The following is a 26,336-nucleotide window of genomic DNA, read 5'->3' as shown; positions in this document are numbered from 1 at the left end:
CGAAATATCGAGCTCCACCAAATAAAAATAAAAAACATGGTAAATATCCCGTTTTAGATAATGTTAGTAATAAAAATAACCATGTTAATTTAAAATCTTATATCTATAATATATAATTATTTAATATTTTTATAATAATTTTAGTTTTTATTGACTATTTTTAATTAGTGTTTATTTAAATAATACGCACCACTTTCTTGCGTGTTCATTGTTTACAAAGGGTTGGTTTTTTCAAATTTTAGTTATTAACTGGTGTTCACTAAGTTACAATTTATCCTACGAATTTTCAGAGGGACTGTGAAACCACTCATTCGAGTCATTAATAATATGAAGATTACGCCGGCAATGTGTATACTTCATATTGTCAACGACATATTTTTCTAAATAAGCAATATTTCAGTACATGCACGATGATAGTACAGGAGATATTTTTTATTCTTACCGGGCTAATACAAGGAGAATAGAGTAAAACTTATCTTTGAAATCGAGGCTTTCTAGAGTTACACCCTAAGCGTTGCCATTAAGAAAAGAAGCCCCTACATTTTCAGAACAATTATTTTATTTCTAACATACAAAGTAAAATTGGCTTTTGCTCTACAAAACTCATATGAGCTCCAACTAATATTAGTATCATTAATTATCAACAATTCCCTACTAACAGACAAACGGTCTACAATGTATGTGTATATAAAATGGGGAACTTTCCAAAGGATTCTTAAATAGTAACGTATGTACTTCTCACTCAGAGCTGTCCAAAGCATAACCTGCCAATATTTGTGCGATATGTTTCTACTATACCAACATTACACAATTTTTTCTTTGGATATTGCGTGGTAAAATTTATTTTTTTATTTTCATGGTAGGTATCCCAAATAAATAAATTAATTAATTAAATAGCTATATTTTACATTAATTAAATGAGTTAACAATATTTATTTCTTTTTACGTTATTTTTTAAATTAAAAACAAAAAGAAGTAGATATCTGGTTGGAACGAAGCTGCTTCTGATATTATAAATTATGTATTAAATAAGAGACACGATAAACTAAATGACCAATTTTTAAAATAATTAAATGATAAGAAATAATATTGTTATTAGCAAGAACTACTGTCGAATTTTGATGCGATTTCCTAAGATGAAATTCAGCAGCCGAGATTAATCCAAAGAATTCCTCGGAACATTCCGATCAGAATATGCAGAGTGATCTAACATCTCTACGCAAAGTCAAAAGATCAAGCAGGTCTCATAGGGTTTGATCGTCGATAATTCGAGTCGCTCTGAGTTGAATACGGTCAAATGAAAGAAGTTGTTACTGGGGAGTACCCACCCAGAGAGGAGAGCAGTACTCCATGTGAGAACGAATTTGCGCATTATATAATTTTAGGCGATGGGCCGACGTGAAGTACCGTTTTGCCATAGCTGTGGCGGCAATGAGAATCTGGGTTCTCAAATCGTAGAGATACTTACGACAAATATTGTATTTTTAGCGCTTCCCGCGCAAACTTGTGTTTCTTTTGGATTTGAACTGGATAAGGTTTAGCTGACCCCGAGATCTAGTTGTCGTCTAGACTCTTGTTGACCCCAACGTATACAATAATGACAATAATGTGTCACCGACACATTTGAAAAACTGCACCGTTCAGCCCAGGCATTAATATCGCCTATACCATCTTGTTTTCTAAAGATATAGCTTACATACAGGTCAACTCGCGATATTTTTTCTCGCGTACGTGCAAATTTTGGAATGATCTGTATCCTGATCTTTACTTTCTGCACAAAAACAATCTTCATGAGGGCTTATAAAGCGAAGCTGTTAAATGCATCTGCAATATTCTCTTTATTGCTGAAAAATATTAGGTAATAAAGCAGGAAGATAAATTAGCATATTCTTGGTTTTATTTATATAATCAGAGTTTAAACTATAATAATTGTATGAACATAGCGTTCCTTACTTTTTTCTGTTCCAGAACGCACTGATATCATTGTCAAAGTGACATTATGACAGCAACATTAAGAATAATATGTCTAAATAGTCAAATATTGCCGAAAATACAAAATTAGGATGATCTCATTAGAATTCTCAGTGTAATTTTTTTTTATATAAACTAGTCCTTTCTTACATATTTAGTGTCTTTAATGTGGCTTAGCAATGCAACAATCGCCGTTTGAAAATATTTTTAATATTATCGGTGGACTATCGGAAGGGAACGAAAAACCTATGAAACATGGGTTCTATAATGCCTTCGCCCTATTTATTCTAGCAATATGCTGTGCGGCCATCTATGTGCTATTTTTAATCTTGGAGCCCTTTTTCAAACCGTTATTTTGGGCTCTACTCGTTGGTTCATTGCTTCATCCCTTCAAATATAAATTATCAAAAAAAATAAAAACATGGTTTGAAGATCTTCGTAAATCCGATTCGTCTGTGATATATGGTTTAACGTTGATACCTGTAAATGTAATCAATTATGCATCAGATACAGTAGGACATCAATTCAGAGAACATTATAAGGTAATCAATAGGTGTCAGTAATTTCTATTCTTACCTATTAGTCAGAACTCTGACTCAAAGTATTATTAACATTTGAAGTATATTTATAAGAAAACAATAAGTAGCTTGAAGAAAGTTTGTCAATTAGCTACTAATGATTATTTTCTGTTATATAATTTTGTTTATGCTTATTCATATTGATTATTTAGCTATAAACACCTAAAAAAATATATTAATGAATGTAACAATGTATTGTTCAATTTAATAGATATAGAACTATGATATTAAATAATAAAAAATACAATAAGGTTTAAATAACTAAGGTAAAATATGCCTTAATACAAAACTATTTTATTTCAGACTGTAATAGGGTTGCTATCTGCAATATTTATATTACCATGGCTGTATGGTGCCATACCACGCAGTTTCTGCTGTATCTTCTGGCAGTTAGTCAGCTTCATCAGTTTTATTACAACGCTTCTCATAAAATTATGCAGCTCATACATAGTGAGTACTTTTATATTAAAAACAAAAAAATACTCTGATATTATTCTCAAAACATTTCACATGACAAACTTTAAAGAATGTAATTTTTATGTTAGTACTAACTGTACTTTGTTATGTTGTATTTGACTTTAATGTTTCATTTAAAAAATATAAGCCTTCAAATAATTATATAAAATACCTGTAACAAAACTGACTAATGTGCATGACAAAAAATAAAATTATCATTCCAGACAATGACAATAGCTGTTGCATATATGATAAGTGTGTATTTTCTATGGAGTCCATCAAGAGCTGGAATGTTCCGGACAACCTCTCATATTCTCTGGCTAGTTATAGCTAGCTTCTTAGCTAATTTAGCTGGATCATTCAAAGTGCATATGTTCATACTACTACAAGCCATCGGAATTACAGGCTTTGTTCTAGAAGTTTTACATATACACAAGCAATTGTTATTTCGAGGTTTGTATAATGAATATTTATATATTAATATGCATACTTTATATCAAAATCAAGTTTAACTATATTAAGAACAATATGTAGTTATGCTTTAAATTACTTTATAAAACGTAAAAATTTTTTTTAAATATATGATTGTTCAAAAGTGTTTTTTTTTATATTAGCATATATTACAGTTAAAATTAATTGAATATTAACTAATAAATTCCTATATAATACACTAGATCCTGAAGCATCAATGATCACAGCTCTCCAACATGCTTTAACAAATCGTCAGCTAGAGAGCTCAACTCTTGAGAAGATAGATGAAAAGCCAGAAGAAGTAGCACCAGAAGCAAGTGATAAAGACTCTACACCAGAAATGGATTCTCCTTCCCCCATCACACCAGATACACTCACGAAGAGGGGAAGTTGGACAGGAAATGAACCAATTCAAAGTTCTCCGAGACAAGCCAAAATGTTATTTAAAACTAGAACGTTATCTGCCCTTCCATTACCAAATCCGAAAACAAAAACTGCTTTCGAAAATCGACTCTTAGCCTCATTCAGACAGAGGTCTTTGGATGAAAATTACATCAGAAATAATTTTAATGATGATGAGACAGCTCTTTACTTCAAGCTTCTATTTTTTGGGTGCCTCTGTATGCTTATTTGGAAATATATTTGGCTACTGCCTGTTATGTTGTTCTTTCTAGCGATTCATATTATTAAGAAATCGCTTAATTTCTTTGGTGTTTGGTTATTCTTTGAGAATCAATACAATAACGTAATGTCTAAAGTTGGAAGCTGGTGGAATGACAGGTACTATTAATTAACATGTCCCTTCCACTTCCTTAATATTATATTTATATAATTTTTATATTTCCTCAATAGCTTAAAATAATTGTTTTATCAAATTATTTAGAATTGATACTATTGTAAAAACTGAATATTTTTTTCAAATATTTTTAGAAAATCAGCTCTTATCCCAGCTCAAGTCCGAGGCGTTGGAAAGATGCTGTCAATCTGTAACAGGAGTGTCATAGACATGGCGTACGAGTCAGTGGACACAGTATCAACTTGTATTGTGATCATTGGACTGATACTCTTTGTGGCGATCACGACAATATTTATTTGTATACAGGTAAATACAACTTATTAGTTAAGATGGTACTTGTTCTCGTAAAGATTAATAAACATATAATAAAAGCTATTTTATTATAACTACTGAATGGGTAATACCCAACTTTGCGAGCTTGCAAATCGCCATTCTTTTCCCGGTTCTAAGAGGAAAGGTACACCCCCTTTTTTCTCGCTGGAAAAACGCTCTTACACATTTCCCCCACATATAGTGGTGGTAAAGGCCTAGTGCACCCCAGCATACCGGAATACCCACTAAAATAATAGCGGCACCCTCTCCGTCTCTTAGGAGCACACTACGGGGTTACTTGCCCTGATTGCATATTATGGTAGCCAAAGTAATTAAATGATATTTATTCCCTTATTGTTTACACAATATCCTGTGGTGTTAATAAAAAGTAAAATATAAATATACAAACAAATTGATCTTTAGCTATAAAGTTACGATTAATACAGAAAACATTTGTGTTATTATTTTATTTTAAATTGAAATTAAAAATTCTCGAGGAACCCAATTCTACCAACAGTCAAACAATAATTTAAATATAAACAACACAGGAACTTTGAATTTTTTTTTCCAGATATATTCTGAAGCGATAGTGGTGGTACAACTTAGTGGTAGTCTCTTGAACAGTACTTTTGTTCAGAATAGCGAACTGCACGCATACCTACCCGAGGGCTGGGAGGAAAAATTGGATTCTCTTATTGATAATGCCTACACTTATGGACGAGAAGGGATTTCTACGGGGGTAAGAATTTATTCGCATACATATTAAATTTAAAAATATGTCAAGGTCAAATTTGAGAGAAAAGTTTCTGACTCGAATAAACTGTTTCTGTCACACGTTTAGGATTGCACGCGCTTTTTTTCCAAATAGAATGACTACTATTATTTCTTCCATAACCAATTAAACATTAATATGTGGTGACAATTTTATCTGGCCATCACCGTCGCATACTCCGACCAAGCGACCCCGGGATGGAGGGACTACCGCTGGTTCTTGTGGGTATTCCAGCATTGCGAGTCGCACATGGACCGCAAACCAACCCTCCCCTATGTAAAATAATCGCTAAAGCCAAGCTATATCCACTTGAAGATATATTATATGACCTTGTTTAAACATTGCTCACACTTACATCTGACATGTATTGTATTTGTATACAATGTAACACATTGTACATATAACGCTCAGGTTATCAAGTGTGTTTATGTGTTTTATATAAACATATCATATGCGATATAAACATTAAAAACATAGGTAGTTATCATTATATATTATAATAGTTACCCGACCTGCCTTCGCACATTTTTTATTTTTAATTTAACAATCCCACTCCTGGGCTACGGTTTTATTTCTTAGTCTTATGTTTTAAAATAGGATTTGGACTTGTGGTAAAAAAAAAATATATTTGCGTGTTGATTTTTTAGCGACTTATGCCTCACTCTCTCTCTCACAATGGGCTTAACACAATTATATTTAATTATAATGCACAAATTTAGTAAATAAAAACATTATCAAATTTGGTCTTAACTTAATCAGTCTCTATTGACAATATTAATCTAAAATATATTAAAACAGTTTTATTTTATTTTTTGAGTTTGTATATATATATATATATATATATATATATATATATATATGTATATATATATATATATATATATATATATATGTATATATTTGATAAGAAATGAAAATGAGGAAATAATCACAATATAGTTTGGTTGATTTATTTTGAAATAATTAATATATTTATTTATATATATATATATATATATATATATATATACCATGATTATTTCCTCATTTCGCAAACATATATTTGACTTCATTTCATGCAGTTAAATTTTAGTTCTACCTAACTGACTTAGCGGAAACTTTTACAAACTATTGTTAACAATATAAAGTTCATTATAGTACAGATATTAAATGAAAGCTAATTTGTAAAATGTAGTTCTTTTATTTAAACTTTTTTTTTTAAATATTCCAGTTACATGCACTGAACTGTTGCACAAGTGGCATAACATCTTAGCTCCCAAGGGTGGTGGTGTATTGGTTATGAAAAGAATGGTTAATAGTTCTTACAGCGGTTGGTAACCACATACCACCAAGGGGTATATTTGCCAATTCGCCTACCCATTAGTTCGTGTCAATTCTAATAATATTCTAGTCATAGATTCCAAAATAAAAAAACAGAAAATATTTAATATTAGTATACAATATAAATGGTACATTTATTTTTTATGCAACCCCTTTCGGGCCACTCCAGATAATGAGATACGTAAGTTTCATATAAATATTTATATGTTATTTATAACACGAAGAGGTATTCGTGAAAGATGTTGGTATCTATGGTTGCTTATAGATTTTATCACTCACGAAGGCGCGCCCCTCCACATTAAACTCCACGTAAAACTTAAAAACAAAAGCGATCATAAAATCTAATTTGTGTTGTCTTGTGTTAATCGTCTCACGCACACTACGATATCTTGTAAACACGAGCATCACTCATATTCATGAACATTTAATTCCGATCAAATTTATCAGAGAGACTGGAGGGGCGCGCCTTCATGTGTGAACAGATTTTTACTTCAATGTATAACATCAGACATGTTTTATGTTTTATAATCTTTGAAACTAACATATCAGCTTCTGTGATTCGCAAATCTTAACTTATGGGAATTTAGCATAATCCTAGCTCCTTGCATATCCATATTAATAGAGGAATAAATTTTAAGATACACCAAAGAATTTTCAAAATATATAAATATGTATAGCTTGTGAAGTTATTAAATTGGGTACGGGTTACTATTGTCATGTTTACGAGAAGATTTGGAGCTTAATGGACCATACAGCTCTACACACTGTTGTATGTCAAATATATAATATCTACATATATAATGTCAGGAATTTCACGTTGTTTTCTGTCTTAAGTCTTATATAAAAGAATTTATAAAGAGGAAACTTATAAAAAACATCTTCTTAATTGTTGCTGTTAATAGATCTAACGATTTAGGTTATCATTAGTTTCATAACAATAATACTCCTGCCTTATAAATACTTTACATTCCTCTCATCTCACGTTTCACCAATAAAAAACACAATTTCTCCGGAATAGGTTAAAAGCATTCTCAAAGAAGGTGACCCAGAAAAAATAGCACGCGTTGAACAACAAGTCTTGGAAATATGGGACCGTGTCTATCAGAGTTGGGTTTCTGGAACGTTTGCTGCACAGTTGGGTCCTCAAGTTGATGGTTCCGCTGTTCAGGACTCTTGGGATAATTTTGTAAACGACGTTGGTGCGCCAGGTGAGCACTTTTTTTTTAAATTAATGACTTATTAACATTTAGTTGTTCATATGAATAGATTATCAGATTTCTATCTAATTTTCATTTATTATAAAAGTAGTTCAGTGTACTATTATTACTCAAAGATTTTTCACTTATGTCTAACTGTTTCGAGAAAATTATTGGAGTTCGTAAAATGCATTTCAATTTCGTCTATTCACTGTGATATATTTAATTATAAACGCTCAGCATTGGTGCAAATTTGGTGTGTATGTAACTGAACTCCTAAACGGTCAGACTGACTTCGGTGATATTGTTTGCATTTGAGTATTGTTTAGTTTGGATCCAATAGGTGGCACTACGATCGGGAAGTAAATAAAATTCTTACTTCACTCGAACGAAGTTGGGACGAACAGCTAGTATGTTAAAAGTATCCCATAGAATACTGGCTCATCTTAAGAAGTTTTGGCAGTTTATCCCAACAACTGCTATAGTGCGAGTTAGTGCACATTTGTAGGATAAGCATGCAGTAAATGAGCAATTACTTCACGAAAGCAAGCTGATCCAACGCCTTAGCTTAGTATTATATCTTCACCTTTCAAGTTTGTCTAAATATGTCCACAAATTATTTTATTCCAGGTTTATTCGACTACAGCGGAATTGTAGCTTGGGTGAAAGCAAATGTTGGGACTCTTAGTGCCATAGCGACTAATATCTGGGCTCCTTTGGCCAGTAACGTGTCTCTGTTGGCCGGGTCTTTGGGTGCCTTCACGTCCTTGTTGCTGTGCGGAGGGGGTGCTATCATAAATATGTTTATTAATCTGGTGAGTTTCGTTGGACCTAAAACACAGACGTAGTAGGAAATTTAAGGTTTATTATTGTAACCAATAAATATATGAATTTGTTTTAAAATCATAATTTCAATTATAAAAATTGATCATAATAATCATAATGTCTCAATCAGCAAACAAGATTCATCTTTTATTTGTGCAGGTGTACCTAAATGAAACGTACAGGATTAGTATATTGTATATTAACAAATTTTTAATTACTATACACATTACCAGATTTGGTATTCAATTTTGTTGTTTCACTTTAATGTCCCATGCACATTAGAAGCCTGTAAATTTTCCACTGCTGGGGTAAGGCCTCTTCTCCCTTTGAGGAGAAGGTTTGGAGCATATTCTACCAGGCTGCTCCAATGCGGGTTGTTGGAATAAACATGTGGCAGAATTTCGTTGAAATTAGACACATGCAGGTTTCCTCACGATGTTTTCCTTCACCGCCGAGCACGAGATGAATTATAAACATTAATTAAGCACATGAAAATTCAGTGGTTCCTGTCTGGGTTTGAACCCGAAATCATCGGTTAAGATGCACGCGCTCTAACCTCTGGGCCATCTCGGCTTTTTTTATAATGTAAGGGTAAAGTTGAATTTTATCTTTGTGATTATTTGCGTTCCTGAAATGAAGAGCTTATTTTATGACGTATGTATTGTATGAGTTATTTCATTATTTGTCACTAGGTGGTATTTTTCACGACGCTGTTCTATTTGTTGGCTTCGAGCAACGCCCTCTACAAGCCCGTGGAAGTTATCACTCGGATTCAACCAAATTTCGGTCCTAGGCTGGGCATCGCTTTGTCCGTCGCTATCAATCAGGTGAACTAGATTACTTTATATATAGCAATATTATAATGCGAATGTTACTCTTTCTGTATGTGTGTTACTTTTTAACGACCAAACCACTTTACTGACTTTGTTGAAATTTGATATGAACCAAACTTAAAAAACAATGGCATAGGATTTTTTTTCCTAACACCTGACAACCAACTCCTAAGACGCGAGCGACTTATATAAGCACTTTAAATAAATAAAAGAAACCACTTTTGAATTGTTATTTTACAAAAGTACCATCAATTCGGAATTAAGATTGAGTTCTGTTTGCCGGTAGAATCTACTTAGCCAGATTTTATAACGATTATATATTAATAAATGTAGCTGTTTATTTGCTTTAATTTATATATATACTTATATCGTAGGTAAATAAAACATGTCAGAACTAGAACTTTAATAGTTATAAAAATCAACTTAAATAACACAATACTGAATTGAGTACATACACAACCTTAGGCGGGTGTCGAGGGTACGAACAATGATTAAAATTACGGGGATACACAGCGGGTTGCCATCGCTGCCAGTTCCAGCTACATTAAACGTTTCAATCAAACCTATATAATAAATAAAAAAATGGTACACTATCCTGTTTAAAGTGCAAATATGTAATCTGCAAAATATATGCAAATGGATTAAGCCGTTTAATATAAATACCATTCTTGCAGTTAAAATCTCTTTGTACATTACAGGTGTTCAGAGCGTCGTTCAAGATGGCGCTGTTTTACGGTCTGTGGACGTGGTTGGTTCACAACTTATTCGGAGCCAAAGTTGTTTATTTGCCATCTGGTAAGAATATATTCTATAGACACGTAAAATTTCTACATCTTATAAAAAAATGCTAGCGTTGATTCGAAACGTTTCTAGCATAGTACTAAAAACGTAAAATAGATGGCGCTTAAATTATATTTATCGTAAAAAATATTTAAAGGGTGTTGTATCGTATGGATAATAAATACAGGAAAAACAAGTTAAATCTAATTATATTTCGCGACCTATTATAATTGGTCGAAATATAGTTGATACAATAATAACAGAAATCAATATTAATAGCTATTTATATCTACTGAAATCGAAACATCATTTTGTTATATGTGACCAAATTTATGATATTTATATCAATATTTTTATGTTCTAAAATTCTTAACCTAAATATTATTAAGATTAATCTTTTACCGTTCTATGTATTACCATTCGCATACTATCAATTCTAAAAATATTGATCGACACATTAAAGGCACACCCCTCCTATTTTACCCCCTTATATCGGCGTGCATTAGTACAAGTGACGCTCACAACAATATATCTTAGTGTGTGTGAGATAATTAAGTTAACATAAAGACAGCGAAATAAATTACAAATTCGATTATATTTGTAATAATTAAGGATAATTTCAGTGGAAAGATCTAAAATAATTTTTAATTGAGTACGAAGCTATTAGGCATTTAGTATTTACTCGACGTTATATAACAGTCTTCCCGAGGCCCTATCGTGTGGACAATTTTCTAAAAATAAACGTCGCTATCGTCTCGCGGTGTCCTTTACAGGGCTGGTAAGTTTACTTGTTGGTACATAATTATACTGATAAATTAAATTCGTTATAATTCGTATACATTTATGTAGTATTCTAAATTTAAATATGCTTCAAGTTCTTTTGAATCGTAATTTTATTAGATAATATAGGTAATTCAAATAAATAACCGATAAAATATTCGCAAAATGACGTTCTTTTTTTAAAATTAAAAATGATAAATAATTAATACATATGAACCAAAAATATTGAACATTAAAAATTTAATCTTGGATATGGAATGTAAACTAGTATTAAAAAACCAATATAAATATTTTTTGTTAAATTGAAAATCAGTCGAAAAAAAGCTATACGAAATCATATTAAATTTTTGTGGTGTTTGGTAATAAAAAAATATATTTAACTATATTGAACACAATAAATTTTGAAATTTATATAAATAAATGATTTAAACAATATTTTCACAAATATGAATAACAATTATTTAGAATCAGCTTCCTGTGTTTTTTTTTTTTAATTAATCTCGTCCGAGGTCATTGAGCCTTCGATTAATTCGGTTACACTCTCAACTGATAAATAACTTATATTATATATTTTTTTACTTGTGACATTTTAGTCAATTATCTCACGATGGAACTCATTCGTGATCCGCGTCACATTTTTATAACTCGTCTTTTCCGCGATATATATAAAATTGTTATTACGTAATTGTTATGCGACAATGTCTAACAGTACTTTATTATTCGTCTTTATTGCATTAATTCGTTACACTTGTGGGGTTAGGATTAACTTTACGAATTGTCATCATCCGGAATGGTCTTGTGTCAATAATGTACCGAACGAGATCACATACACCTGTGCAGTGACAAAAAATGACGTGAGTAATAAATATTATAACACATATATTTTAACTAAATTTCCATTACCAATGAATTCTTAGATTTAATTTAATATCGTAATGAGAACGTTTTGTTTGTTCAAGGACTTCATTATTCATCTAAAGGATTTTTACACGGATCACGTACACACGGTCACGATACAGAATTGTCGAGACTTACGAGTTGTTCTAGACTGTCCGATATTGCAGAGGCCGTCGCGGCTACAAAAGTTTGTAATCAAAGATTGCACTAGACTTGAATTCGTCTCTCTATCCGCTAGCTCCTTATTACAAACACCGCCCGAAGTGAAGTTGGAAAACATAAGAGAAATCGTATCGTTCCCAAGAAACACGTTCAAATCGCCGAGCACTAATTCTGAGTTTAAATGTATGGGCGCTTCGTATTACAGAAGGATTCATATTGTAAATAGTATTATTAATTCAATTAACACTAAAGCAATTTATAATGTAAGCGGTGTCAAAAGTGTCGAATTCGAAAATGTTACCATAACGGAAATACAGAGCGAAGGTGTTGAAGTTGTGACGGGTAACGATAATACGCTCTTTGGTCTTATAAATTGCAAAATTGACAAAATTGGATTTAAAGGTATAACAATACAAAGTTCCACAACGAAGATATTACACGGCGCTTTTGGGGACATAACAACAAATTCAATCAATGTAACAGCTGATAATCTGTACATTATAGGAAACACTTTTAAGAGTATAAGCGCTCTGGGATTAAATACGAAATCTGTGAATACTGATGTTACGGACAACAGCATCGATCGCCTCAGAACGGATGCATTGGCGAACGTGAAATGCTGTAGGAAAGCGACGAACAAGAAACGTATGCATTTCAACCGCAATGAAATAAAAAATGTTGAACCATATTCGCTTTATTTCGATTACGCGAGCTGTAAATCTGCGGGTTCGCAGATCGCTTACAGGGAGAACAAGATCGACTGCAAATGTCGAAATATCGCATTCCTCAACTCCCAATCGAGTAACGAACAGAACAGTCTAATTTTAAATCTGACCAATAACAACACGTGCCTGGTCACGTCCTGCGTGTTGCCCGTCGAAATCGTTAAGCTGTTAGAAAGCGACATGTGCCATTTAAACCTTGACCCCCAAGTTATGTGTTTACTCTACAACGATAAGCACTCCACGATTAAAAATAACGAAGTGACTACCGACGATGATGTCACGGAACCAGCGCCTACATTTTACTTGATAAGACAAGCGAAGTCCCTCCACGGAGACGCGGGGGCCGCTATGACGGCGATCGATAAGGACGATCTTTTGAAAGACAGTCATTTAAATATGACCAACAGAACTATAATCAAAGTGGTATTCGATTCTTCTAAAGACTTCGTCGAAACGCTGCGTAGTACGAGTAGAACTCGAAGCAGACCGATAGAAAACAAATCTCCGCCGAAGGAGGAATACGTTAGTCATTGTATCGGCACGCAATGCCGGAACACCGCTGCGTACAATCGACAGAGAGCCTTGGATTTCTACAAATATGTATACGCACAGCTGCGTACGCCAAGACAGAGCGTTAACAAGAAAACTTAATGAATGTTATCACTTTTCAATAATAAATACATTCCGAAATTATTTTGTTGACTTTTTGCCCCGAATAGTATCTTATTGACCACATTGTTTACTGCTCTACAATTTTAATCTGAACGGAGTCACGTTGAAGAGACATTAACATTTGTTATTGTCAATACGAAGCTCATTTTGTTAATTAGGTTTGCTTTGCTAAATTAAAGTGATAAACTAAAGTGATTCGCTTTTAAACAAAAGAAGACTACTTTTCCCAGATTTTATAACTATAGTGACTTAATAAACTTATATCCCAAAAATAAAGTGAAGGCAATGAAATATACGTAACGTTACGTTCTATATCAATATTATTAGAAGTTTTTGTATGAATAGATTATAAATGTAATAATACTCATTGTTTGTAAAACACATAACTATATTATAAGTTATTCATTTTAAAATATTGTATTTAAAAATAATACAAGACCAGATTAAGCAATGTAGGCAACTGCTTGGAGGCCCTGCCTCGGTTAGGGTTCACAACCAAAAATTGAGAAATAAGGCTTAAGAGATATTTTCAATTAAATTGTTAAAGCGAAATAAATATTACTGTTATTTGAAATGGGTCGATATCTGACTATGATGACATATATTTGTCATATAGTAAAAAAACATCGTAATTCTGAATAAAATTGCGTTTCAGAAAACATAATTTAGGAAAAGCAAAGGGGCTCCGAGACAATCACGCATTCATTCATATTGAAACTTTGTAAAGTTTATTGCAGATTGCGGTTCATAATGTTGGTAGGTCTTAAGTTTTACCACAACAATCCGTCCATCTCGTCGAGTATACTTAGAAGGCAGAATCTGACAGAATAGCGTAATTCTATGAAAGGACCGATTGCAACGGATACCGGGGATTACTAAGTAATATTAATATAAAATTAACGAGAAGCAAGATATGCCCTAAAATTCTATCACATGCTTTTAACATTCGGTCGTTGTTGCCAAACGAAATTAATATAAATGTTCAATATTAGTTTTTAATTCCGACGTATGTATTTAACACGAGCGGAATAAAGAAATAAATTAAACATTACTAATTCGATATTGAATTTTCCCGTTTTCAGTTTTAGCAGCAGTGTTAGGCGCGGCGCCTTTCCTAGGTCCCTACCTAGCTGGTATCCCCGCCGCTCTGGACGTGTGGCTCCAGGGCCGACCGATGGCGGCGTGCTTGCTGCCCATAGCGCAGGCGGCGCCCATTGCTTTCCTTGATGCTGCGGTTTACGCCGAGATAAAAGAGTAAGCTTTATTAGAACAGTTTATATATCAATCCAATCCAACTGCCATATTTTGTTTATATTATTTCAATTTGAATTCTAATTATCTTTATAATTTAGAACACACAATTGAGAGAAAAGATGACCATAATCATTATTTATTTATTAATGGATTAAAAAGCGAAAGCAACTTCATTGATGTTGTGTAAAAAATATCCATTAAGACGTTTGAGAACAAATAAAACATGACATAAAAAAAAGTGACAAGGAGAAAGAGGGGGAAAAGTCGCCTGGATGTGACACTTTTTTCTTACTAACTAAATCGTCACGATTTCTGCCTGTTCACACTACCGTAAGCCGCGTAATAGTATTCCGTTCCAAAAGTACACATATTTTATTCATTTCGAAAATAAGTGATGTAATTACAACTACCATTTCATATAGATAATAAAAATACAGGCAACGAAATTAGATTTAAAAATTAAAATTTAATTCACAACGAAATTAGAAAAATCATTTTAATATCATTCTCCCTAATAACAATCACAGCGGTGGTCATCCCTACGTCACGGGCTTGGCTATAGCCGGCGGTATCTTCTACTTGGGCCCAGAGGGAGCCATCCTGGGACCGTTACTCCTGTGTTGTATTATGGTGGTGCTGAACTTGTCTTCCACGTTCTTGAGAGATACTCCGTCTGAAGAACGAGCGGCTCTACACTCGCGTGTCAGGTAAACTTGATGAATATTACTTAGGAAACTTACATCCGCTGTTATTTTACCGCCTTTTTGTCTTAATGTCATCACAAATTTTACGTAAATAACTAAAAACAACAAAAATTTTTAAATGCACAAAAATGTAAAGTTAACCTCAAATAATATATATACAAACTAAATATAAAACTTTGTCGATGTAATAAAATAAGACAAAATTCGTTTATTATATATTTTTAATAATAATAATAAATTAATATATAATAACGTTTATTTCTTTTGTGAATTGGCATAATATATACATATATTAAATATATTGTTTTAACTGGTATATTATTTCTTACAGTTACAATTTGTCTTTCTTATCGCCTTGATCTTAAATATAATTAATAGTGTCTATTTGCACTTTATTTGTACATTATATCTTTTTAAATACATGCATTTTATTTTTGTAATTTATATAAGTATTTACTTAGCTTTATTTTTGATATAATAAAAAAAAACATTTATTGTTCAATTGCTGATAATGAATGTTTTTTATGCTGCCCATTGTTTAAACATTGTAAATAGTGTCATCGGTACTGTATTGTTCTAGTGTTATATTATAAACTTTCATATATTTTATATGTTTTACTAAAGTTTTCTCTACTTAGGTCGTTGTTGGAATGTATTTTAAAGTGAGGTGTGTATTGTATCTAATATTATGTGCACGTCCGTTTGTTCACCACTAACACAATCTCAAACGCACACCATTGCATTATGTTTTACTAAAAAGATACTCACGTGGGAATCTCATTCGAGTCATGTTAAACTTGGCTAACAAGCTCCCGTATATAAATCGCTAGGACACGTGAAATCTTTAAGACACATGAACCTAAACCTGAAGATTGCGTACTGATACACCTCCTCACTGTTGTTTGTGTAAGCTTAATTTGTGTTTGTAATAAATCCGAGGCAACCTACACGTGTCGACTGAAATTCTGCAACATCAAAGGGGCGGGTCTTACCGTCTGGTATTTTACTTTGTAAATGAATATTAAAAGCAATAATACGATTCTCGTTTTCTATAATGTCTATCTAATCTTTTGATTCGTGGTTTTGTAAAATCGTTATGCCGCAAAAAATATATACAGATAAATAATGCTGTTTGCTTGTGACAAAAATCGAAATTTAAAATAATTTAATTTAAATAGTTTTTCACGAGCTCTTTTGAATCATGGTTTTAAGCGTTGCACTCATTCTAAAATGGAAAATTTAGATGACGCTTATATACGAATAACGTAGAGACGTAATATATCTAAGTTAAATAAAATAAATTAAATCGTTTTTTATTGAATTTCAACCGTTTTGCACAACAACAAACGCATTAAAAAAATACTACAAATTACAAAAGCCCTAAAGTAAAATTCTTATCCGATCTTTCTCATCGCAGCTACATTATTTTTATAATTTCTACCTTAATTACTAATGATATAAGGTATGTATTTCAATGCATGGCGTAGTTTTGTGCTAGAATCTTAAAAATGAAGCGAGTATACATTATATGAGTCATATCGCTATTTATATTAGTAATTTAGTTACATATAATTAACTTAATATTTTTTTACAAAATACGTTATATAATAAATATATAACCAAGAATGATTTTTATTAATATATGCTCACCTCTAATGTCCGGTCACTATATTTAAAGAAGGGTTATGTTATCAGTAACCAATTGTTTATGAATTACGTGTAACGAACCGTTAATAACGTATTGCAAGAAACGGTAACAAATGTGATGCTATCGGTACTAAGAGCAGGACACTGCGCGGGATGCCGCGTTCCAGCGACGTGTCCAATTAAGTTTCACGTGTTCTATCCATTTTCGGAATTTATATTGAATTGAATGTTATTTAATGTGATCGTTCTCGAATATAGTATCCGGTCATGAATTGTATTCATGCATGATATACAAAACGCACAATAATCATCACATGGTATAAAAATATATGTACTAAAACATACGGATATTTCTTTCCAGACTCGGTGCTTATCTGTGAACATGCATGGGCCACTAACATTAACAAGCGGAGGGAATTGAATCTTTATAAATAAAATAATATATATCAATGAGCCGTGAGAAATAATCTTGGCCTCCTTTGTAATAAAACATGATAAGTTTAAAAATGAGCTCATAAAATATCATGTTTATTACGCATAGTACTTTTAGATTTACACGTTTTACAATTCAAAAAATATATATTTATGAGTATTTGGAGGAAATGCTCAACACAAGATTACAAATCAATTGAAAATTTTAACTAAAATAAAAATATGAAGTTACATTTAAACTTTATTTAAATAAAAGTGAACTTGAATCGAACGGCTTTTTATGAATTTAATGTTGTTAAAGAAGAAGAGTTTATTTAAACAATGTCTTTCGAATGTCAATGATGACGTGATAGGATTCAGTATTTACCTACACAATCTCTTGATAACTTTTACAAATATTTTTTTTTTTTTAAATAGTATATTATTACACAATGGTTGTATTTAACAAACAAATATAACTTTATCATTGAATTAAGCCGAACAGACGCTCATTGTTGCATGACAATATATATGTGCATGCATATAAACGATATCTATATTTTAGATAAATTTCAATCCTAATTCTATGTTATAGACTTAATAATAACAGATATATATAAAGATAAATAACGCGTGTTTACTCAGGTATATAATTTGTTAAAAGTTATTAAATCAGAAAAAAGAAACAAATAATGTCTCAAGTAAACTTTAAGAATAATTGTGTAAGGAGTTTTGTTATTAAATTACATTTATCTTTTTTAAATTATTTTTGTTGATTCTATTTTATAATAATAGTATGTGAGCAAGTGAATTGATCGCTTGATTCAATGTTCATTGCGGCTTTCAATCAATTCAATAAATAAGGCGTTTTTTCTTAACGCGCAATATAAATTAACTCAAATTAAACTGTCAGCTTATATTTGTCGGTTAAGAAAATGTTATCATTTCTCTATATTCTAACTGCTTTAACTCTTGAGTGATATACAGAAAGAGAGCAGAATTACATGTAATTATTCTTATTTACATTCATTAAAATTGTATACATTTAAATAAGCTATAACAAAAGAGAATCGACATTTTACGTACATGCGCGATCCCAACGCTAAATTGCTCTCGTGACGTCATAAGACACGTATAATAGACGACGTGCTTCATTTGAAACTATCGAAGGACTTGCGGTATCTATCCTTATATATTTCTGTGACCAACCCATAATATGGAATGGTTTAGGACTTCCAAAATTAATACTACCAAGACAATTATATACTTAATTTAATATTATTGTGTCAAGCAACGAACGTTAAACTTTATATATGATTTATGTATGTAAAAAATAATAAATACCCATGTTTGAATATAACGGTAGAAAAAAATATCGCTAGATATATAAAATAATAATAACAAAAACACATAAACGAGGTTTTAAACAAGCTTGAAATTCGTATTGGATTATTAAAATATAATTATTCATTTTTTGAATATCATTCTAAATATGAAAATATATTTCAATTTTCTTTTTTTTTTTTTGCCAACGTTTGTATTATCTACCTGTGGTCTACGTTATATTGAAATTATTTTGATCTTAGAGATAATTTAGAACAATACTTACCTCACGGTGAAGCATCTGCTACAAACGAATTATACTTAGGAGCAGCTTGGTTAATATTTAATCTGTTCTATGATGTAATTAAAATTTAATTTTATTAATGTAAAAATTTTGATGTTGTTAATATTATTAATCATTTATAATTAATAATTAGAGTATCCTGTGAAATGTTTTAATTGAAGACAGGATGAGATTATATATTTGTAAGTTTTTAGAATGTTGGTGCATAAAATTCATATGACAAGAGGAGAAAATCTGCTTAATTTAATTTTATACTATGTTAATAGTTTACTATGTCATTACGCTATATATTTAAATATGAAATGCTTATGATGCCTATTCAACATAGGTAAGGGCACTCCTTCTAATGATTTGGCCATATTTGTACCTAAGTGTATTGTTTCAACCAAGCGTAATTTAACTTAAACTTTAGTACTATAAAAATTCTTCATTTATCACGATTATATAAAGATATTAATAGCGATTTTAATATTATCCTTTATATCATACAAATAATATTATTAATAATAATGAATTCCAATATCTTTATATCTCAATGTAAATGTTTTTAAATTATTAATATTAATTTTTAAATAATATTGTAATCACTTTCAAACTGTATTAATAATTTATTAGCTGCTATTGTAAAATAAATTATTCTATATTCAAATGAAAAAAACAAGCCCTTACCAGTTCAAGAAAAATCGTCCAAAAATTAATTTATACGCATTGTACTGCAAACACGTTTAGCATTCAATTCACGCAATTTCATTGTAAGCAAAAATAAATGTAATTCATTTGCTTTTTAATTTTTATTTTATTTGTAAATCCTCGTCCTTATTTTAAATAGCAATAATGGTTATTTTTAAAGGCATTTTTTTCACAGATTATTATTAATATTACATTTTTATAATAATAAATATTCTATAGGGGGTTGATTGGTCAAACAATGCAATGTCTCCTTCTTTCGAATGTGAAATCAATGATGACCGAATGAGAGAAGAAGAAATCATTATATAACTAAACACCTACTAACACTTCCAAGCAAAGCCGTTAGTTTTCATAATATTTATAGGTTATTCCCCTTTTTAACTGTTGTGCATTTATTTTCTCTTTCGTACAAAAATGAACTTTCGTTTTTGGCTCAGTTATTATGAAACCATTGTCGTGGAAGTGTCCATCAATAGAATTAGCTTCGAGCCACAAAAAAGGAACTATTGTATCCACATTTAAGTTTACCGTGAATGACGTTCCATTCCCACAAACTGCCGTCGTTTCAGAAACATCAAGCTGTAATAGAAATAAATCTGTTAATATTATACATTTTTCGTATTTTACTTGAAATGTTGATACATTTGTTACGTACCTTTATATTGGGCGTCCTCAAACCTTTTGCATTTTTCAAAGGTACAGGGAATATATAGTTTTGTGGTGATGATATAACTCCGTCTGCTTGAAGGGCAAACCTTAAGAATATTTCATCTTTTTTATCTGCGTCCCATAAATCTATAGTAAATTGTTTCTCGCTACTCAATGGCTTGGCATTAGCCAAGTAAGATTGCGACTTGATTGGAGTGAAACTATTCCACTTAAACATTTCAACAGTAATATTTGCGTTAATTATTGCCACGATTCTGTCGTTGATCAAATAAACGTCAACATTTTCTGTCAAGGTCAAACGCGGAGATACCAAAACTGGTGCAAAAAATGACTTTGCAAAATAGTGCAGCATTTTCCACTTTCCGCCGTATTCTGTGAAATATACATAGTTGAGTATTTGAAAATCATTACGTTTTAAGCCGTAATTAATGTATCTCACCAATCCCAGACCAAGATGGAGCTTGCCATACATCGTTTAATTGCCAATACAAGGCACCCATCGTGTACCAATCAGCTTGGCTTTGCCTATAAAACTCTGTTTCGGCTTTTATTGACATTGCTTGTGATATCTGAAATTAACGGCACAAAAATATTTATAACGAAAACTTTGAAAAGTTATAATAATAAGTTTAATTATAGTTTTGCACATGAGTCTACCTGGCTGTAATAGACAAATTTTTCGAAATATTTTGGGTCATCTTTATTAAGTTTTAAATGTCGATTAATTTGTGACTCGATAAAACTGTAACCATTTGGACTATGCTGCCTGTGTTTGAAATAATCACTATCGATTCTGTAATCACTCGTTTTATTCGTTGCCGTTTTCATTGTTTTAAGAGATGGCAAAGACTGGAATCCGTATTCTGATGCAAACCTCGTTTGGGGATAGATATTTAAGTTCCAGTTGTCTGCTAAGTAATTGTAATAATGAGTATCCCCAAAATGTGGATCGTAAGGGTTTTTTGCGATGTATCCATCTTCTTCAGACTTTCGACCATTTGACGGACTCGAAATAAGATATCGTCTTGTTGGGTCGATGCTTTCTACGATAGGTTTAATGTTATCTACATAGAGTCTTATGTACTCTGCTTTGTACTTATCAAACTGTGCTTGAGTACTGTACCAATTTCCACGCAAAGCAACCTCATTTTCATTATTGCCTGCCCAAACTGCTATAGAAGGATGGTGCTGAAGTCGGAGCACATTATGTTGTATTTCTGCTCTCACGTTGCTGAAATTAAGGAATAAGCTTTTACAATCATTGACTGTAGCGGCTTACCAACTCAATAAACGTAACTTACTCTAAGAATTCTGGATCCACAGGATACATTGCACACGCAAACATAAAGTCTTGCCATATTAAAATTCCTAGTTCATCGCAACGCCGATAAAAGTAATCAGACTCATAAACTCCCCCACCCCAGACACGAAGCATCGCCATGTGTGTATCGCGAGCCGCAGTCAAAAGATTGTCAACTGAAATCAACAAAATCCTAAACATTAAAAGTTGAACAAAAAAATTGCTTTTTGCAATTAAGAGTGATTTGTTCTTGTTACCTACTTCTGATTTTATCATTTTCATTGATTTCCGGAAGAACGTTTGAGGGTATCCAATTAGATCCTTTCATGAAGAGCGGATGTCCGTTGACTTTGAAGTAAAATGTTAGACCTTGACCAGCAAGAGTGTCGTTTCCTATTAAAGAAATGCACTTTAACTGATTTATTATATCATAATTATTAAAAGTAAAGAATCAAACTGTAGTTTGTAAGTAACAAACCCAATATTAAAGAAGCTTTTTGTTCTACAATTTCTATAGTACGGAATCCAATTTTCACATGCTTATGAGAAATTTCTCGGTCACTCCGATCCCCATGTGTGGTAAAGAATACAAGAAGATTATACAGATACTGGCTGCCGTACCCATTCGGCCACCATTCACGAATCATATTCTACAGTAAAAAAAAAAAATATCATAATGTTACCAAATTGTTTAGTACCGGAAATTATAATATAGCACAGAGGAGCAAGTTGCATTTATCATTAATGTCTGACGTACTCCTATCAAAGCGAAGCTGATCAATTAGGAACTATGCAAGCATTGAAATAAATTCTGAATTCATTTCACTGAACGATTGCTCCTCAACAGCATCAAAGACACAAGTGACAAAAGTAGTGCACAAGAACACGCAGTGGTTGCGCTGACGGAATCTAGTGTGGGCCAAGTGTTAAAATAAGTTTGTGAAAAACATATTGCAAAGGAAACAAGCACAGATAATTATTATCGGATTGATATCCTTACCAAACGATTTTATTTTATTTTAGTTCGACTTTAGTTTGTCATTAAATTTTTGTCAAATCGGAAATTCGGATTAGAATTGTTCGGCTATACTTAGTCTTATATAGTAAGTGTCCAGTGCACTTTTTTAATAATGGATTTTAGACAAATTAACTTACTTCACTTATGTTCATTTCAAGTTCGACGTCAAATGTTCCATCACTATTTGTCTGAGTATCTACGTTTTTGCCAATCTTTATCGTTGAATGACCTTCAACAGATAAATAAACGGACAAATAACCAGAAATATTTCGAATATTGTTGCTCGTATCTAAGTAAACTTTTACTGTCAAAAACCATATCGTATCCTTCTTCTCAGTATGAGTAGTAATTGATCGTATCACGGCACCGTTGAAAAATTCTAATCGAACATTTCTCCTGAAAGTTATATTAAGTTATGAACAAAACCTGTTATATTAGATTACAGAAAAATTAGGATTAACATGACCAACAGTAACTATACTATAAGTTTCAGTTCTTACCAGATTCCAACAGATGGAAATGCCGGCCCCCAATCCCAACTAAATGAGGCTTGCATCTTTCTTATCTGATTTACGTGACATTCTCCATTGTACACGTCTGGGACACACTCGGGAGCTGCGAAATGTTGTCTTGAGCGATTTTTGGCATAATCGATTGGTGACTCAAAATTAAACGTTAGTTTGTTTTCACCTTCCTTGAAAAATCAATTTTAATTAATAATAACATGCTCTTTAAAAATATAATAAATGTATCTTAGTATTATTAACCATAAATATCATAAATTAATATTGTTCATTAATTTAACGATTTTACGCGATCACAGATACCGATATTACCAATTTGACAGGAAACAGGATATTTTTATTTAACATCATAAATTTGAAAAAAATAGTATATAATATTTTAATAGTCCCAGTTTCTGCCAATATGAGCAATGTAAATATTATGTACTAATCTGACTAAACGCTAAACGATCATTGGTCGCTTATTGCGTCACCGGTTGCCATCCACCAATTACGATTAAGATAAGTCAAATTAATAAATAACAATAAAATTAAGACTTACCACAGTTGCAGAAACTGGACGTTTGTCCTAAATACTTACTAAAAATACGACTGACCTTTAAATATGTTTTGACATCAAACACGTATCTAACAAACATATTCTTCGTTAAACCAATCGGTATACCATTTAATTCTATATACGCTACTGTATCGACACCTTCTAAAACCAACTTGGCCACAGCAGAGTTTAAATTATTTGCGCTAACTGCAAATTAAAGTAAAATATATAATTATATTAAATTAATAGATGCACGAAATGTCTGTGTCGTGTAGGTTTCGTGTTATAATTGAAAAACTACTTGTTTTCTGAGTGGTTTGGTTACGATAACATTACTAAAATTATATTTTATTTATGTCAACAATGTTTACTAATTTCTAAAACAGAGATAAAATCACTCATCATTAAACAACTCATTAATATAACGTAATTAGGTACACATTAGAATAAGTATATATCTTACACAATCTGGTATTAACTAAATATCCGTCCCGGCTTCATACGGACTATCGTACTAAATTACCCCTCCCATGTCGTCCCTTGAATTTCCAAAACTCCTTGATGGATGCTAAGGTTATAAACCAAACATATATTCCAGATTTTTAGACTAGTTTTGACTGTCAGTCAGGAATCAGGGCAGACTTGTTATAGTATATGTTAGAAGATATATTGTATTCAATAGATCATAAACAATTTTGTACCATTAAATTTGCTCGTATATGTCCATGTATCATAAGCTACCCAGCGAGTAAGGACGTCATTGTAACCCGATAGAATGTCACCAATGATACCCGCATTTTGAAGATCGGTATAAACTCCCCCCGGCACTGATCCTGGTATATTTATTGCTAGAAAAAACAAGATTTTAGTTTCGACGGAGTTCTCTACCATCTTAGCGATTAAATATAAATATTGATTTCTGTAGAAAAAAATTGTTTGAAATACGAATAAAAATACGACATCTTATTATTACTCCGTTTTGTTTATTTTAAACTTACACTTGTTTCTGTTTTCGAGCGTCCACTTCACATTTTCATTTGATGATTCTAAACTGAGCTTAAGTAAACAATTTATTTTATGTAAATTTAACAGAAAACTAATTAGAAATAACAATATTACTAGTGACTTCATGATTCATTAAAAATAAGAAAAGTAATACATTAGTAAGAGGTACATTGATGAACGACGAGTTCGGTCTCGATGTCATTACATTCATTCAATCGTATACTGCGCTATAGGCATGTGTAACGAAATTATCGATAAGGAAAAAACTGACAGGCAGTTACTATTACGTATACGTCTGATATTTCTGTTTTGTAAAAATGATATGAATTACATCTTAAATAAATCGGTTTTATTTTACTTAATAAATATATCGTAAGCAAATGATCGTCTTATTCGAAAACGTCTGTCATTAAATTAAAAGTAAATAAATAATATAGAAACAAATGTCTTGTCGATGCTATTGACCGCTTAGATTTCCTACGTCTAGAGCATTCATTTATTTCGAATTTTATGTAAAATTATTACTCCATGGGATAAAAGGAAGCAGTTCTAAAGCAGCTTGCAAAATTATACTTCGCACACTGACAAACAAACACTGCAGGTTTAATAAATGCCTGTAAAAAGTATATGACGGCACGTCTATGTAAGGAGTATGTGCTGTTAGCGAAGCAGCCATTTTGATTTTGTTTAAAAAGAATTGGGATGCCAACAGTGCTGAGTGCACCATGTGACAATTACTTATCTATAAAATCTTTTAATTAAGAAGAAGAAGACATTAATTTAATACATTGGTCAGTAGCTATTACTGGAAGATTATAATACTTTGTTTTTGTAAAAGATTAGTTTGGCACTTTTTTTATTGGACTGGCATCTTTCGCCTTCCGTTGTTTTATTAAATATGATAACGTAATATAACTTCTTATAGAAAATAGTTTTCTTCAAAAGCGCCGAGAATTTCATTCCACATAAGCTTTCCGTTCAACGTAGTGTACCAATATGGCGTCCCTTTTGATTTGACAGATTGTATTGATTGGCATTTTGCTTATTTGTTTTGTGGTATTTCGATGTTATTCTCTCTATTTACTGATAACCTGAACAACAAATTATTTAATTTCTTAACTACAGAATTGTTACTCAAGTTCAGAGTATTATATATACTATTTTTTTCGAATTGTTAGCGTCGTTCCGTTCGTGCCCACTGCTGCTTTAATAGCAAAACGACACTAATGTCAGGTATTAGCAATTTACGCTTATTTAAAGAAATTTTTATATCTTATCGCAATTATACTTTAATTAACTATTTAAAAGCGTAAAATATAAATATTTTATTACAATAAAGATAAATAACATCAGTCTTTATAGTTACAGTACAGAACACAATTATTGTTAACAACCTTTTGCAA

General features: G+C 31.7%; 4 protein-coding genes across 7 annotated transcripts in view; 3 read left to right on the top strand and 1 right to left on the bottom strand.

Annotated features, from left to right (window-relative positions):
• LOC113399450 (isopentenyl-diphosphate Delta-isomerase 1) overlaps window positions 1-26,336 on the top strand; it is a 234,456-nt gene that overhangs the window by 163,901 nt on the left and 44,219 nt on the right. The gene's annotated exons all lie outside the window — the stretch shown is intronic.
• LOC113399411 (transmembrane protein 245) lies at window positions 1,999-17,689 on the top strand. Of its 4 annotated transcripts, XM_026638539.2 has the most exons (15): window positions 1,999-2,513; window positions 2,853-2,999; window positions 3,230-3,458; window positions 3,680-4,256; window positions 4,407-4,578; window positions 5,156-5,323; window positions 6,846-6,857; window positions 7,695-7,884; window positions 8,503-8,687; window positions 9,390-9,524; window positions 10,229-10,325; window positions 14,629-14,800; window positions 15,328-15,507; window positions 16,143-16,171; window positions 17,513-17,689. In XM_026638539.2, the coding sequence occupies exons 1-14, from the start codon at window positions 2,151-2,153 to the stop codon at window positions 16,168-16,170; spliced, it is 2,655 nt and encodes an 884-aa protein (XP_026494324.1). In that variant the 5' UTR covers window positions 1,999-2,150; the 3' UTR covers window position 16,171; window positions 17,513-17,689. The 4 variants fall into 4 exon arrangements, with proteins under 4 accessions (XP_026494324.1, XP_064073918.1, XP_026494326.1 ...); XM_064217848.1 differs by lacking the exon at window positions 6,846-6,857; XM_026638541.2 differs by lacking the exon at window positions 16,143-16,171.
• LOC113399427 (uncharacterized) lies at window positions 11,683-13,567 on the top strand. Its single transcript, XM_026638564.2, has 2 exons — window positions 11,683-11,944; window positions 12,050-13,567. The coding sequence occupies exons 1-2, from the start codon at window positions 11,789-11,791 to the stop codon at window positions 13,523-13,525; spliced, it is 1,632 nt and encodes a 543-aa protein (XP_026494349.2). The 5' UTR covers window positions 11,683-11,788; the 3' UTR covers window positions 13,526-13,567.
• LOC113399424 (beta-mannosidase) lies at window positions 20,150-25,113 on the bottom strand. Its single transcript, XM_064217862.1, has 12 exons — window positions 24,927-25,113; window positions 24,630-24,776; window positions 23,987-24,135; window positions 23,367-23,560; window positions 23,004-23,262; window positions 22,327-22,498; window positions 22,110-22,241; window positions 21,850-22,024; window positions 21,206-21,779; window positions 20,988-21,117; window positions 20,535-20,920; window positions 20,150-20,458 (listed from the first exon to the last, which is right to left on the bottom strand). The coding sequence occupies exons 1-12, from the start codon at window positions 25,057-25,059 to the stop codon at window positions 20,222-20,224; spliced, it is 2,688 nt and encodes an 895-aa protein (XP_064073932.1). The 5' UTR covers window positions 25,060-25,113; the 3' UTR covers window positions 20,150-20,221.

The sequence above is a fragment of the Vanessa tameamea genome, chromosome 19, assembly GCF_037043105.1.
Source record: "Vanessa tameamea isolate UH-Manoa-2023 chromosome 19, ilVanTame1 primary haplotype, whole genome shotgun sequence".
Classification (NCBI taxonomy): domain Eukaryota; kingdom Metazoa; phylum Arthropoda; class Insecta; order Lepidoptera; family Nymphalidae; genus Vanessa; species Vanessa tameamea.
Note: the sequence above shows the minus strand (reverse complement) of the source record. Positions and strands in the feature narration are given on the sequence as shown.